Source organism: Dendroctonus ponderosae, unplaced genomic scaffold (assembly GCF_020466585.1).
Source record: "Dendroctonus ponderosae isolate FM_Combo_2020 unplaced genomic scaffold, Dpon_F_20191213v2 Dpon_F_20191213_1, whole genome shotgun sequence".
In the NCBI taxonomy this organism is placed as follows: Eukaryota; Metazoa; Arthropoda; class Insecta; order Coleoptera; family Curculionidae; genus Dendroctonus; species Dendroctonus ponderosae.
In genome coordinates this window covers 38,947,626-38,963,562 of record NW_026017110.1, presented here as the reverse complement: position 1 = coordinate 38,963,562, position 15,937 = coordinate 38,947,626, and the positions used below count along the sequence as shown (strand labels likewise).

Below are 15,937 nucleotides of genomic sequence, written 5' to 3'. Positions count from 1 at the left end.
GTTTTTATTGACAAGGGTTATCCACCTGTAACTATCTGTTAATGACAGAAAACATCATTGCCGCTGTGATTTTTCATCAAAAAATTGTAGAAGAGGACTTTTTTGATATCAAGCATTTTCGTAATTTGAAGCAAAGATTGTAATTTTTCTTTTTGAATTCCAATATGCTACCAATTAAACATGAAACAATTTCTAAATAATGCTTAATAACAAAGTTGAAATTTGATCTTCAACTGTTAAAATTTTCTAGAAATTTTCGAAAAAAAAAATTTCTATATTTTTCTCGTACTCCCCAAGTGAGCCTCTATCTCCCCTTAAAAGGAATGACGCCAATTTTGAATCACCCTGTATAGGCCGATCCATTTAAAATAAGCAAATGTATTTAGAATTTGGACTAGAATTAATTGGAAAATAATGTAATAATATAGAGGGTGGCCATCTTGAAAATATTTTAGATATTTTGCCCCAAGTGACTTCGGCATATTGTCCAATTTTTAAATTTCTCCTAATCACAGTTGCCAGATATCGATCGCGGCCGTTTCCGGTGGGACACCCTGTATGCTTGTGCTTTTTCGGTGTTACTTAGCGACTTCTTTAAGGATGTTGGATGCTTTATTATTACCTGCTGAGCGAAGCTTCATTCGAGTCGAGTAGGGCAACATATCGACAGGTTGTTCCCTCAAAGAAATAGTTTTGAGACAATCTGAACTTTCTTGAAAGCTTACAGTAGGACAACCACATTTACAAGCAATATTTTGATTCATTTTACGACGATATTTATTAAATTCCATATAACTCTCAAGCCACTCTATTCCTGCTCAAAAGATTCGGCTCATTTCTTCCGCGGTTTAAATTTCAACATGTTCAATTTCGATCTAAGGAATGGTAAAGCGTCTGCTGTGGTTTCTCTTTGAATATATGCTTGGAGGTTTTTGAATTTCTGATCCTGGCTAAAATCAGTTATTCGATTAAATAAATCTTCAATTTTCATTTTCAATACATCTTGATGCGCTTTTATAAAAAAAACCACAAATGGGGAATGAAAAAAGCAGGAAAAATATGACTTATTTGTAAAATATTCAGACACTGGACCAGTTTATTTTATTTTGGGTAACAACAAGCTAAGAGCAGCAGCCAGTTTTTTACAATAAAAAAGATGAATGTTTACTTTAAAAAGTTGTGTTGATGGTGCACCCTACGAGTTAGAGTTAAATTCATATAAATGTTAAATTTCGAATATCTAAAACATCTAAATACCAAATTTCAATAATATATTGAAATTATTAATTATTAATTATTATGCACAGATAAAGTACATACAGGGTGGTTTTTTAGTGCGATGGAGTACATTATTTCCGTCGGTGTTGAACTTGCAAAAAATAGTTTCATATAAAAGTTGTTGCGCACATTTTTATGATACATAGTGTCTCAGAAAAGCGAGACAAGATCAAAGTGTATTTTTTTAAATAGAACTACCCAGTTTTTATTAGCTCATGGAATGCATCTTGAAAAAAGTTTTGAAGAATTGAAGTCCACATTGTTAACACCCCGTACAATGTATTGATATTTTGGTTCAATAAAATTTTTAACGGATCTGTGGTGATTGGAAAGACGTATTTTTTGTATCTCTAACTGCTTTTTTTAGGTTCTACAATGATTTTTTAGATACCATGTTTTTAAGCAAAATTTTACTAACGCACTAAAAAACTACCCCGTATAAATAGCTAGACGTGTGCAGCATTTGAGCTCTTATGATTCAAAATTACCAAGTTTTGAATTTTTTTTAAAACACGTAAAGTTTTCTCCGGTTCTAATTCAACCATTTATACCTTTAAGATTGCTTAACTTGTTTATAAAAATTAACAAATGACATTTTGTGATCCAAAACCTACCGGGAATAAAGGACGGGCCGCCCTGCACGTGATGGTGTAGGTGGTTTTTCGATAGGATTTATATCAAGGACAATCCCTCTATTGCTTGGACTAATAGTATTCGTGGACATTTTGATTTGACACCAAAATGAGACATTTCTTAAGTTAAATTTACAAGGAATATTTCCTTCGTATGATAATCTGTCCATTTGAAGTGTGCAATTATCGAAATAAACAGCGGTAATTGCATTGCGAAAAAGGTTTGGCAGTAGTTTTTTACTGTTGACTTAGATATCAAATGTCTTCCAACCATTCCTAAGTTATTGAAGTCATATTTCACAAAATATATTTTAGAAATATAAGTAATAAAATGAAACCACATGTACTTTGTTTACTCAGGAAGTATTCATCAAAATTACACTCGTGCGTCAAAATAAACATATAATTTTGCATTCGAGCTTGTCTTATAAAAACTTCATTCGTTTATTTTCAGATATTGACACGAAAAGCTCTCCTCCTTCGGAATCGGTCTTTTTAAATATTTCCTGAGTAAACAAAGTAAATATGATTTAATTTTAGTACTTGTATTTAGTAAGTATTATATAAATAACTTCGGAATGGCTGGATGACATTTTATGTCTAATTCAACACAAAAAAACACCTGTCAAATATATTTCGTAATGTCAACGTCAATACCATCAATTATTGTAAAGTGATAATTGCACACTTCAAATGGACAGATTGTCACACGAAACTAATATTCCATGTAATTCTTTTGAGAACCTTGTATTGTTGAAACCTGCAAAACTAACCCAAACTAAATTTATGTTTTTTAGGTCCCCGAATCGATTTTTCATTGCGAAGAACAAAACCAGCATCGCCTGATCTAATGAAAGAAGCTTGTAAAAAAGCTAGAGAATTAATACCGCATAAAAAGAGGAATATTAGCATGGATGTGTTTGGCACAACACATGGACGAATTCATGTTGGAAAACAAGAAATCCTTAGAATCCAGACTCGCAAATTGAAAGGTCTGAAGAAGACAGGAGAAGAAAAATGGGCAAAACAAAAAAAACTTAAAGTTTTGGAAAAATAAAGTTTTCTTTTTTTTTGTAAACATGACTTCCATTTCCTGCTGACCTTTTGAAATTATTTGGCTTATAAAGTATTTTCGTACCTTCATCGTAAACGACTCTACACAAAATAAAATCAAACACTGCAGTCTTCAGGGTTTGTTTGGTCCACAGCCAATCTGGCTTCAAGAATTCTTAATAATTGTCATTGTCGATGATTAAGCAGGATCAGCTTCTCCTCCAAACGCCTCGTCGACATAATGGGCGCTTTACATGGAATTTATTTTTGATTAAAAACATACTAGAATACAAGTTTTGATACTTATAAATACACTGCAAGAAAAAGAAATTCCGAAAAAAGTATTCTGCTACCTAATGGGCTTTCAAATCTGATCACACTGACACGCGAATCCACTGATTGGTCTGACGTCACGTTACACGGTCGGCCTGCACGTAACCTGTGTGTTTTTAATACAAACCGATTGTTTACGTCCGTTGAACAGAACAGAAAGCCAAATGGTAAGCCATATCTGCTTACCATTTGGCAGTATTACATTAAAAAGTATTTCCTTTTTACAATTTTTTTCGAAGATGCTTGAAATATCTACTATTGAAAATCTGGAAAGATTTAGATTTAAAGATTGTTTTCCTAATCTAAATCTGAGAAGGAAAAGGTGATATTGGTATAGTAAAATGTAAAATTTGTCCAGTCTACAGTTTTTTTGAGTAATTTGATTATTATGATGGTGAACGAAGAAAAGAAACAAATAGTTCAGTTCAAGTTGGTGTCAGGATTTGCGGCATCGCAAAGTAAAAAGTGATGATCGGTAAGTATAGGTTTTTTATGGTTTATATAGTTATAGTTGGTTATAATTTATAATCACAGAAATAAATAATGAACAATATAGAGAGTATTACATAAAAAAATATAAGTTTGGTGCTTTGCGTATTATTGGGCGAGCACGTATAAAACGTGTTTATCTCTTAGTGTGAAACTTGACTAATCTCGAATTTAACACATGTAATGTTCATGTCAACAAAATCAGATATTTACCATAATCTGATAAAGTCGAGTTCAGCCATTTTGATATATTGTAAATAAACTCACTTTCTACCAGGAATACTTCTTCCGCAAGCACCATTAACTAACGTAATATTCGCATAAATAAATTACCCTAATAAAGCTACAAATTTAGTATATTTGTTTTCAGATTGAATAAAAAAACTTCTAGACTGGAGGCTAAATTTTGACCAGTCACTCTACAGAGAACATAAAAAAGTTTAAATTGCAAATATTTTTTTCTGGTGTAGCCACCGTAGTACTGCTTGCGTTAGGCTGGAAAATCAGGTTTGGTGCTAGCTAAACCTTAGTTAAGATACGAAGGTGCAATCGGTCGACAAAAAAATTGACATCGAGATCAGATCTTTATACATCGCGGATCTGACCCGACTCAGGGATCCGGATCCTAAAATGTACATAGAAACTTGCACTTAACAGTAGTATTTTACACTTTTTTTCAGTTCAATATAATTATTTTGAAACACAAAATATTTAACATAACTTTTCTGGTTTTGAAAATCTACTATACAAAAGAATCTTCACAAGAACTAGGGCATTTAATTTCGAACAATTCAGGACATCCATTATTTGTTTTTATTATTTATAATATCCATGCCATCCGGACTACAAGCCAAATATGGCCAAATATATCTATTTTTCATACATTCTACGATTGTATAGCTATTATATTTTTGAACTCTTGACTATTTTGTAAACTAAATAAAATATCTATTAGTTTCTTTAATTCCTGTTCTCCTTGTGTTTTTTATTCTTTGAATCACTTCTTTCTTAATTTGATATTTTTTTTGCATTCGCTTATTCAGTCAATGGACTAGCATTGCTTGAATGTTTTTGAGATTCTAGAGGGACACTGCGATAAACGTGTGGAATAAAACATGGTTCTTCATTTGAAAAAAGTGTCTTCATTCTGCATCCTTTTTGATATCTACTTCTCAAGTTGCTTATCAGACGGTTTATTCCAAATCATTGGCTCGTTGGTTTTCGAATAAGCATCTTCGGTATTCACGTATATACAAATATGCCTCCTTTGCAATTGCAAATCGTGTCTTTGATAGATCTTTTCTGGTTTAGCTAAAATATTACAGTGATTGACAACCATTTCATCAACAAACTAGCATATACATAATACAATTGAACAAGCGAGACAGAAATTTAAATTTATTTACACGTATGAAATGTTTCTTTATAGGTATTAATAATATTTATAAATATAGCTACATAATTACCTGAATTTCTAATTTATAAACATTCTCATAATTTTCTGTACTTGCCGATCCCGGTGTTTGTCACAAAACTTCACCCGTAATTTCATGACAATCGTTTTCGCTTATTTTTCTTGTACTTCACTTACGTGAAAACTTTCTAAAAAATTTTGGACTTTTGATAAGCTTTTCGTGCGAAAAATGCTCGTATCGACTAGCTCAAAACCTGATTGAATTATAATTACCATTTTTCAGCAAACAAGTACCTCCCAACTTGTCGCACAATGCAGTTAAAAAAGAGAGATTTTCCATTTCTCATAATGCAGGTTATAACCCGCACTACCTCAAAACTTAAAATAATATCCGGTAGATGGAGAAAGCGCCTCGCGCCAAAGATACTTACCTAGCGACATACAGTAATATTCATTGAGTCTTATGTAAGTACAGTTTCTAAGGAAAATTACAAGCAGTTTTTTAAAAAGGGGATGGGCAAGCCTTTTGTTCAAACAATGCTCAACCAAGCTAAATACCCGTAATTGTCAAAGCCCGTGTCACAACCCGTGAACTTCCCACTAAACAAAGCGATGTTTGCTATTTTCATATTCAATTGAGGGAACCGTTCAAAAAAGTATTTGAATTTTTCTCTTACATAATTTAATCTTCTCTTTATCTCACAGCTAGATGGTGTGATCGTATATCCGTAGGAAATTTATAACCTAAGTTTTGTGTGTACAGTAATATTTTTGTGGAGAAAAATACAAATTGAATTTAAGTTGCAACTAAATACGTTGAAAGCAACAGTTCATGTATTATTTAGTTCTATCAACTAAGGTATTTTTTGGATAAACCTGTTTTTTTGTACTAATCAAATATTTTTAGTTTGGATTTTGGAAGATTCCTGTGCCATTTTGGAGTAGTACAAACTAATATCAGTTAAAATATGAGACTCGTCCGTATGATTAATGCATCCACCGCAGTTTCAAATCGTCGCTTTTACACCAGCAAGGCAACTTTGGATCAAATCATTAGAGTTGATCATGCTGGTGAACTCGGGTTCGTTTACTTAAATATAAGCTTACCATTAATACCTTAATACTTAGTTAATCTATGATTAATACCAAATAGGTGATCATATACTTTATGTCTGGCGGATTTCGGCGTTCGTTTAAATTTTCCCTTAAAGTACACTTAAAATAAAATACATTCAACAAATTTTTTTTTTTACTAATTTTCTGTAATTTTTTTTGGAAAAATTGATATTATTTTACAACCGTTGAAATTTCGAACCCAGTTCATTTAACAAAATGACCTAAAAATCCGACAGAGAATCCAAAAATGTTATAATATACAGAGTGATCCATTTAAAATAAGCGAGTAATTACCTACTTCCGGTATAACCGGAAGTGGTACCGACTTGCAAATATTTTAGATGATTTAGCCCCAACATCATTCCGTTGTACTGAATCTATCGGAACTCTCATCTATAGTTTTGGTTTGGCAGATACTTTTAGCACGTAAGCCTCCAAAAATAGACCCTGGATATTACTTTATGAATACATGGTTTATCAAGTTTTGGGATGTATTCATCCTCCCTTTTAAGAATTAATTCTTAAATTTTCAGAAATATCAATGTAGTTTTGCTTTTAGCGCAGATAGAATATATGCAGGGCAAATGGCCGTGTTGGGAAGTACGTCAAAAGGGCCATTGATTCAGCATATGTGGGAGCAGGAGAAACACCATAGGGCTAAGTTTGAAGAACTTATAAGGAAGCACCGTGTTCGACCAACTGTCATGGCGCCTTTTTGGGATCTAGCGGCATTTGCTTTAGGCGCTGGTAAACAATTTAACTTCTCTCTCTCAATCAGTTGTGAAATAAACTGGGCACTGATGAATTGGGCAAGGTTATCCTGACAATTAAAATTTACTGCAGCAAATGGTTTAATGTGTCTAAATGGTTCACCATTGAACATTTCGCAAGCGGACATTTTTGAACAACGTCTTAAAATATTAAAAATTACCGCAATACGAGGATTTTATCGTCAAGAAAAAAAGTCGCGTCAGATCAGGTGTTCAGTGTGGCCATTGGGAGTCACTCAGCTGTATTATTGGGAAAAACTCAGGCCACGTATCATTGAAAAAATACGCCTAATTTTCATCGAAATTTATAACAATATCGTTCGAAATGTTGACCATCGCTTTTATAAGAAATACAAACTTTGTAAATGTTAAGGTGCGTCCAGACCGTAGCGCAATACCGCGCCAAACATTCGCGCCAAATTTCAAGAAACATCACTAATTAGGACGGTATCCTGTGTACGAACCCGCAAAGCCGAGCGACTTCGCTCGCGATCAAATATGTTCCGGTTGATGTCGGTACATCAAAGAAATGTTCGTGTTCGGGCAAATTTAGTTTGGACGCTAGTAGCAGTTTAATATTCGGGCTTGTGCGAATCTGAAGACAGTGAAAGACTGGAACCACGAAAAAATATTACCTCTGATAAATTTATATGAAAATCAGCGTGAAATATTTGAGGTCAAAATTACCACTTACGAAATAAAAAATACGATGCATGGCTGAAAATCGCAACAGAGATGCACAGGGACATAGAATCGATGAAAGCAAAAATGAGTTCATTGTTGTCTTCATTTGGAAGGGAAATAACCAAAATTAAAACTACAACAAGAACTGGACAAGGTATTTTTAAATATTACATTCACATAAACTTAAATTAAAAAACTTGATACATTTTAGGACAGAAGAACGTTTATTCCAGCAAATGGTTTGCATTTACTAGCTTTGCCTTTCTTATGAATAAAAATGAAGAAGCAGAAACCATCAACACTGAAACTGTAAGTATATTTTTAAATTAGTTTAATATAGTCTAAAAATCGCTAATGAATGAAAATAAAAGTAGATTTTTTTAAGCATAATCGTTTTGCCAAGCTACACTTCCACTATTTATAAAGTATTCTGCTATTTCGGTCCTAATTTCTTGAACACCCATTGCTGGCTTCCTTGGAACTTTTTTCAGTGGAAGGAATGATTTTACAGGTTGTTCTTTTCGCCAATTTCCTTCTATTATTCGTCCATTTTCCGCATAGTCCAGTGTTCCTCTAGGTGTGTATATGTTTTGTGAAACAACACTTTGCCGTAAAAAATTATGTAGGTAAAGAGTAATTAATACAACTAGGGCAGCTTACCACAGACAATTCCGAAAGCATTTTCTACTACTTTTCGTGCTCTCGACAACCTATAACTAAAAATTATTTCCAAAGAACTTTTTTTATGTAAAGCTGCATAGAGTTTCATGACGTATTCATGCAGCGCAAATGCATCATCACGCAGAATAACGTATGGTACAATTTTCTGTTGTCCCGGAAGAACTGCTGGCTCTGGAAATGCCAAACTGTCACCTACTATTTTTCCCCATAACAAACTGTTTTTAAAGACACCTCCATCTGAAATGCGGCCCTGATCTCAGTCTACATCCGCAAATACAAAATTAGAATTAGCATCTACTAATGCGAATAGTACGATACTAAAAACTGATTTGTAATTGAAGTATTCACTACCGCTGCCTACTGGAGCCTGTAGAACCACATGTTTACCATCGATTGCACCTATTTAATAAAGTTAATATGTGTCAATAACTATGATTTTTACTCAAAAAAGATGTTCTCACCTAGGCAATGAGGAAAATTCCACTGCTGGTCAAATTCATTCAAAATTTCTAACCAATGCTCAGCAGTAGCGGGCGTCTGTAAGAGATAACTTAAAATAAATAAAGAAATTAAATAACAAATTTTATAAATAAAACAAATTAAATCCACTTATTAAATTTAGAACTCTATTTTTGTATTAATGTAAATTAAATGGAAAAATTTTATGAAAATTAATTTCTGTACAAACAAAAAAATTATTAAATGGTTTATTTTTAGGTTTCAACTGATGTTAACGATTTTGAAGCTGTAAGCGAGCATGAGTCAAAGATGGACATTTCGCAAATTATAGAATACATAACCAACGAAACTGGAAATTTAGAAAAAGACCTAACGTCCACAAAATATCCCCCTATGGGGTATGTTCTATGCTAACGTCCAATCAAGCCGCTAAAGAGACATCCACTGGCAAACGCAAACTGTTTACATGTCCACAAAGACGAGTAAAGAAAAAGGTAGAGCAGGAAGATCCGAGAATATCAGCTGCATATGAAATACTTAAAAATACGTCGATTCCAAAGGATGAATGCTTCACATTCGGTCAACATATAGCGACGAAACTACAAAAATTTGATAGTAGGCTTCGCGCTGTTGTTATGCATTCCATAAGCAACACAATTTTTGAAGCTGATATGATGGAAAGATACAATAATTATACTCCAACACCATCGCCTAATTTTTCTACCAGTTATTGTCAATGCAATCAGTCGCAGGAATAGTCTAATCAGGAGTTAAATGTTATAACTCCGCATCAACCTGATCGTCTCCTTTACAAACATAACAACTTTACATACAGCAAACATTTGATGTTGTTAATATTTAATTTTAGTTATTCAAAAAAACAAAACTAAATTATTTCTTACCTTAATATATTGTTTCAATCCTTCTGTTAAAGCTTTACAGACTTCTAGAATTATTGTAGAAATACTTTGCTTCGATATTTTAAAAGTATACATTAAACTGGCATATGAAACTCCAGTGGCTAAAAACCCAAGCGTCACAGCTAGTCGTTCATTGATGGGGATAGCCAGCCTAAAATTGGTATTTTGCTTCTGAATTTTAGGACCGATAATATTTAATAACAACTCAAAATCGCTTGAAAACACGCGGCAGAAATTTTTAAATTTTCCAGTATCGTCAATTGCCAGGTCGCATAGCAAATCACTGCCACTGTATAAGCTTAAATACAAACATTTTTAATTATTGCTGCAGCAATGTGGACGCAAGTCGCAAATTGTGTGTGAACGTTCGCGAATGTTTGGCGCGATATTGTGCCGCGGTCTCGACGCACCTTAAGGAAACGTTTTTTTTTTACAAGAGGCAAACTTTTAAGCGAAAATTATAACAGTAAGCGTTAAAAATGATGTCAATTAAGAATTTGAAGTTAAATAAGCCCCTATAAGAAGAGATGTTATTACGATAAATATGTGTTTAGCGCTAAAAATATGTTCATAACTAGTATTTCTGATATTCGGTTTACAATATGTAGGTACAGCCTTACTAGGTGAAAAATCCGCTATGGCCTGCACGGTTGCAGTTGAGACGGTAATTGTTGAGCACTACAATGACCAGCTGAGAACTCTATTGGAGGATCCAGAATGTAACAAAGAATTAATGGAAGTTATTACAAAGTTTCGCAATGAAGAACAAGAACATCACGATACAGGTAAACTTCAAGCATTTGACAAAAGTGTAAACAAACCGAACTAGGCATTTCTGAATGCCAAGCCATCATTGTTCAAATCATCGGTTGCATAGCCTCTTAAGTCTTAGTTATTTATATTATTTAAGTCAGTCATTCCTAAACGAGTATATTAAGCTGAATATGTTACAAGTTCTTAATTAAACATTCATCTTTTATGTTAACTTTTTCCTACTGTTTTCAATATTTCGCATTTGAAAGATTTCCTTTCATTGCGGGTTTTTCCGAATAATGAATTTGGAACCCGAGTAACATAAATTCGAATTTATAGAATTACAGTCGATTAACATGATGAACATTTTCTATTTAGGTAAAATATATTCTTGTTAAATCTTTACGAAAAACCATAGCGGCAACTATACACCCAGGCAGATAGATATTGGTTGACAAACAGGTTAAAAGTTCAGAACTTAGAATGTACCAGGTTTTCGTAGCATGTAATATTTCAAGCAGGCTACACCCATAGATTAACTACATCTACACGGGCTCCACCCGACGGTCTACAGGGTTTTCCACCCGGAACCGCCGCGATCGATATCTTCTTGATGTGCCATGTCCTTCTAGGACGTCGGCGATCTTCATTATGATTTTTATTTTATTAGCAGCGGCACGAAACAGACGTGTAGAATCAACACCATACCACTCGCGTAGGTTTTTCAGCCAGGACGTGCGTCTTCTTTCTGGACATCTTCTTCCTTGGATTTTGCCTTTCATGATATTCTGCAAGATACGGTACTTTTCACTACTTACTTTTTAAATTTGACAGTGTGCGATAGTCATGGGAGGCAAGCGATCTAAAATATTTTGAAGATGATCAAACTTCCGGTTATACCGGAAAAAGATATCAACTTGCTTATTTTAAATGGAGCACCCTATACAGGGTGTCGCAATAAGGATGGTTAGCGGCGGTATCTTGGAAAGTATGTGTTGTAGAGTGATCGGAAAAAAAAATTTATAACAAATTTGAAGAAAATAATTTGCTGGAAATTACTTTGTAATTTCTCAGATGACCGCTAGATGGCGTAATTGCAAACGGTATTTTAAAAAGTCGGTTTTATACAGAAAGTGTCCCGATATGTGCAACATATCGTAAGTTTGGTCAAAAGACCATAAATAACCGTACCACTTTCTTTATGATATTTTTTTCTAAGTTGTCAAATAAAGGGTGGGGGGAGCCAAACCGCTTAATTCAAAGAAACCTGTAACTCCGAAACGGATCGACCGATTTCAAAGTTTTTACTATCAATTGAAAGAGCAATAAAAACTTTACAATATGTGAAATAAAAACATGTTCGAAAAATCCGCTGTTCGAAAAAAATTATTTGTTTTAATTTTTCACAAAAATTTCAAATGCTACTATCAAATTATTTTACACGCATTCCAAAGCACAGGAAAAAATGAACCAAACCGCAAAAACTGCATCTCAGTAGAGTAGAGATAATTTCTGGAACCTATTTAATACTTGAAAATAATAAGGGTTGCCTAATTCAAATAATTAAAGGAGGCTTTGGAAGAAAAAAATAGAACAAATTATATTTGACATTATTTGACATTTTGTGTTATTATTTGTCAGTAAGTTACACTCTAAAATGAATTTCTCCAATTCTGAAATTTTCGATATGTTGAAAATTTATTTTCGATCTTTTGAAAATGCATGTTAGACAGAACGTGAGTATGCTAATACATACCCTGGTAGAAGATTTTTTGAGAGATGAACAATTAAGCGGCTAACAAAACGGTTTCGTGAAACTGGTAGTGTGAACGCCGTACGTGGTCCTTTACCAAGAAAAAGGGCAAGGACTGAGGAAAACGTTATTAGCGTTTTAGCTTATGCACAAGTCAATCCGCAGTTAAGTATAACACAAATTTCTTTACACCTTGGAGTAACAAAAAACACCATTCATCGCATCTTAGCTGACAATAAGTTTCATCCATATCACCTTTTTTTGCATCAAGCACTTTTCGAGATGGATTATGATGCACGATAAAATTTTTGTAACTGGTTAAAGCAAATATACACAGAAAATAATAAGTTTTTATCACGCATTTTGTGGACTGATGAAGCCACTTTTTGCAATACTGGATCAGTGAACTTGCATAATGCGCATTATTGGTCAAGCGAGAATCAAGTTGATGAGACAAGTTGATCGTCAAAATAGGTGGAAAGTGAATGTCTGGTGTGGCATTGTTGAAAGCAAAATAATGGGACAGCTTAAATATCATGATGCTCAATGATATATAAGCTGTGATAATAGGTCCAACGAGTGTCTAAATGGAGATAATTATTTCCATTTTTTTACAAATGAAATTAATGGACTGTTAGAAAATGTCTCACTGGAGACAAGAAGAACCTTGTCGTTTCAACAAGATGGATTTCCTGCTCACTATTCAAAAAATTTACGCAACCATTTAGATAGAACTTTTCCCAACCGCTGGATAAGAAGAGGTAGTATATTCCCATGGCCAGCAAGATCTCCAGATTTAACTGTGCTGGATTTTTATCTTTGGGGAAGATTAAAAGATATACATAGTATACAAAACTGTTTTCACAACTCGGGCAAATATGATAGGTCGCATCACACATGCCATCCATAGCATTCCACAAGCCGAAATTGAATGTGCGGTATTTGGCACTAACCGCGGGATAGATATGTGTGTGACGAATGACGGAAAACATTTTGAACATTTATTAACTTATCGTTTATTTTAGTGCTACAGCATAGTGTTATACATGTGTAAACTTTTTTTTTCTCCTTTTTAATATGAGTACCTACAGTTGTTTTGTTGAAAAAAATTCATGTAAATAAATTCTAGAAATAAGTTTCTAAATAATTTCGAAATGTGATTTCGGTGGTTCATTTTATTTTTCCCGCTATTTCCAAACTTACTAGATGTTTCACTTATTTAAATTAGGCAACCCTTATTATTTTCAAGTATTAAATCGGTTCCAGAAATTATTTTGAAATGCGGTTTTTGCCGTTTGGTTAATTGTGCTAATCCTGTGCTTTCAAATGGTAAAATAACTTGATGGTAGCATTTGAAATTTTTGTGAAAAATTAAAACAAAGAATGTTTTTCGAACAGCGGATTTTTCGAAAATGATTACGATTACGTTTTTATATCACATATTGTAGAGTTTTTATTGCTCTTTCAATTGATAGAAAAAACTTTGAAATCGGTCAAGCCGTTTCAGTTACAGGTTTCTTTGAATTAAGCAATTTGACTCTCCCCCCACCCTTTATTTGACAAGTTAGGAAAAAGTTCATAAGGAAAGCAGTTCGGTTTTTGATGGTCTTTTGACTAAACTTACTAGATGTTTCACTTATCGGACCATTTCTGTTTAAAATCGACTTTTTAAAATACCGTTCGCAATTACGCCATCTAGTGGTTATCTGAGAAATTTCAAAATAATTTCCAGCAAATTCTGTTCTTCAAGTTTGTTATGAAAAGTATCGTTTTTGTTAAATTTGAAATTTTATGTAAAAAATGACAGTTGCCACAGAAGCCACTCGAATAATTATTCATTTTTCCTATAAGGGAATATGTGCTACTTAATGTGAGTCGCATTTCTTGTTGAAAAGCTCTTACTTTAATGGCATTTCGACAACATTTTGATAGCCATTAATACAAAGAGTTAAAAAAATTTGTTTCAAAATCGCTCCAACGATTTTTTTGTCGTGCACAATTTTCAAGTTTCTCCTAATTATAGTTTGCTAGACTTCGAACGCGGCGGTTTCCGGTGTGACACCCTGTATTACTTTGCACATTAGCAGTACAGTACAGACAAACATTAATACGCATGCTGAGAAAGTTGCGTCTGCTTTCGATCAAAAATAAAAAATATAAAGTATACATATAATAGAATGTGGGTTCTTTGTTTTAGGCATTGACCAAGGAGCCGAGCAAGCACCTTATTATAAACTACTTTCGGAGGCTATTAAATGTGGGTGCAAAACAGCAATCGCCATTTCCAAAGTGATTTAATGGTCAAAGGGCTACCAAATAGACAACAATATTATTGTGAAATTATTAATTTATAATAATAAATATATTTTCTTGAGAGGTGAGTGATGTTATAAATGTGCTATGAAACTATGCACAAAAAAACCGTGAAAATTACTACCGGGGATCTTACCCTCTTATGACTGGAACATAAATAAAAACTTATCTTTAATATTGAGACAGAAATGAAAAGGGTCTTCTAAAATTCAGAAAGTACCTGACACCTACGATGAATTTACTGATGCCATTTATTTTTCATTAATATTTGAATAAAGATTTTTTAAGGCTATCGAAGACAGTCCTCAAGAAAGTGCACCCTTGGGCGTTACGAGGGTTTTAGGTACACAAAAACGACGCCACGCCGACCGGCCATTTGTTGTGGCTCTCGATTTTGGTGGATTGGTCTGGGGCATCTCTGCCTCAAGTGGCTGAAAAATTAGGCCACTGTGGAAAGCGATTGTGCGCGATTCAGGTACGCCAGCTAAAGACAAGATTGACCATCATTTTTTTTTGTTTTTGTGGGTGTTGGTTTTTTTCTTGGAAGAGACAATAAACCGAATGAGATATACCAAACCAAAATGTGTAGCTGGCGTCTCTATTGCGCAATAAGCATTTATTTTTATTTAATCTTTTTTTCTGTTGTGACGTAGATCCCCTCTCCATTCGCTCGAGTTGCGAGCGAATGGTAATTATGGAGATTCTCCCGGAACGGAAATTACTACCCTGTCTCTTCATATTGGACAAGTTGGTGGATGCGCCAAAAATCAAAAGTAAACGGAACGTTTATCACGCTGAGGGATGCCATATACTTATTTAGGGTAATACCACAGCTTATATATCATGATATTTACGCTGTGGTAATACTCCCCTGAAATAGCATATTTCCCTTCGTTTATTGTTTGCCCAGAATGAACGAAAAAAACAAGCAGCAGCAAGGCACAACAAGCAACGGAAAGAACAAAAAACTATAAGAACTTAACTAAAATAGCAAGAACACTAATTATAAGTTTTTGGCTCGCTTACCTTTGTCGCGCATAATAGGGTCGTTGCACAAAAAATTTTTTAGGTTGAAACTTCTCCCAAACATAGCGTGAGGGTTGTTTAGAAGAATGCCTAAAGCAAATTTCTAAAAACTTTACTTACTTTACTTACTTACTACTATCTTTTAATACAAAAAAAGGGTGTGAAAGTTACCAGATTTGCTTGTAAAATGACGTCACGCGAGAACGTTGTTTTACTGGCTGTGACGTAGAGTGGCACAAATCATACGCTAGTTATATACCCGT

General features: G+C 33.8%; 3 protein-coding genes and 2 long non-coding RNA genes across 7 annotated transcripts in view; 3 read left to right on the top strand and 2 right to left on the bottom strand.

Moving 5' to 3' along the window:
* LOC109540375 (ribosome production factor 2 homolog) overlaps nt 1-2,988 on the top strand; it is a 10,212-nt gene extending 7,224 nt beyond the window's left edge. The window contains exon 3 of the mRNA XM_048661646.1: nt 2,708-2,988. Coding sequence (XP_048517603.1) covers nt 2,708-2,967 — 260 coding nt within the window. The 3' untranslated portion in view covers nt 2,968-2,988. The remainder of the gene's footprint in view (nt 1-2,707) is intronic.
* A 666-nt stretch (nt 2,989-3,654) lies between these two features.
* On the top strand, nt 3,655-14,709 carry LOC109540376 (5-demethoxyubiquinone hydroxylase, mitochondrial). Of its 3 annotated transcripts, none has more exons than XM_048661650.1 (5): nt 3,655-3,771; nt 6,107-6,280; nt 6,875-7,062; nt 10,438-10,614; nt 14,533-14,709. In XM_048661650.1, the coding sequence occupies exons 2-5, from the start codon at nt 6,168-6,170 to the stop codon at nt 14,631-14,633; spliced, it is 579 nt and encodes a 192-aa protein (XP_048517607.1). In that variant the 5' UTR covers nt 3,655-3,771; nt 6,107-6,167; the 3' UTR covers nt 14,634-14,709. The 3 variants fall into 3 exon arrangements, with proteins under 3 accessions (XP_048517607.1, XP_048517606.1, XP_048517605.1); XM_048661649.1 differs by lacking the exon at nt 3,655-3,771 and adding an exon at nt 5,587-5,664; XM_048661648.1 differs by lacking the exon at nt 3,655-3,771 and adding an exon at nt 5,725-6,058.
* On the bottom strand, nt 4,543-5,573 carry LOC109536428. Its single transcript, XR_002171833.2, has 3 exons — nt 5,473-5,573; nt 5,252-5,387; nt 4,543-5,096 (listed from the first exon to the last, which is right to left on the bottom strand). It is a non-coding gene; the product is annotated as an uncharacterized LOC109536428 (long non-coding RNA).
* On the top strand, nt 7,069-10,418 carry LOC125502676. The gene is made up of 3 exons (XM_048661651.1): nt 7,069-7,923; nt 7,981-8,078; nt 9,168-10,418. Exons 1-3 carry the CDS (start codon nt 7,821-7,823, stop codon nt 9,321-9,323), a joined length of 357 nt encoding a protein of 118 aa, XP_048517608.1. The 5' UTR covers nt 7,069-7,820; the 3' UTR covers nt 9,324-10,418.
* LOC125502677 lies at nt 7,913-9,013 on the bottom strand. Its single transcript, XR_007280448.1, has 4 exons — nt 8,912-9,013; nt 8,682-8,849; nt 8,430-8,621; nt 7,913-8,372 (listed from the first exon to the last, which is right to left on the bottom strand). It is a non-coding gene; the product is annotated as an uncharacterized LOC125502677 (long non-coding RNA).
* Nucleotides 14,710-15,937: the final 1,228 nt, after the last annotated feature.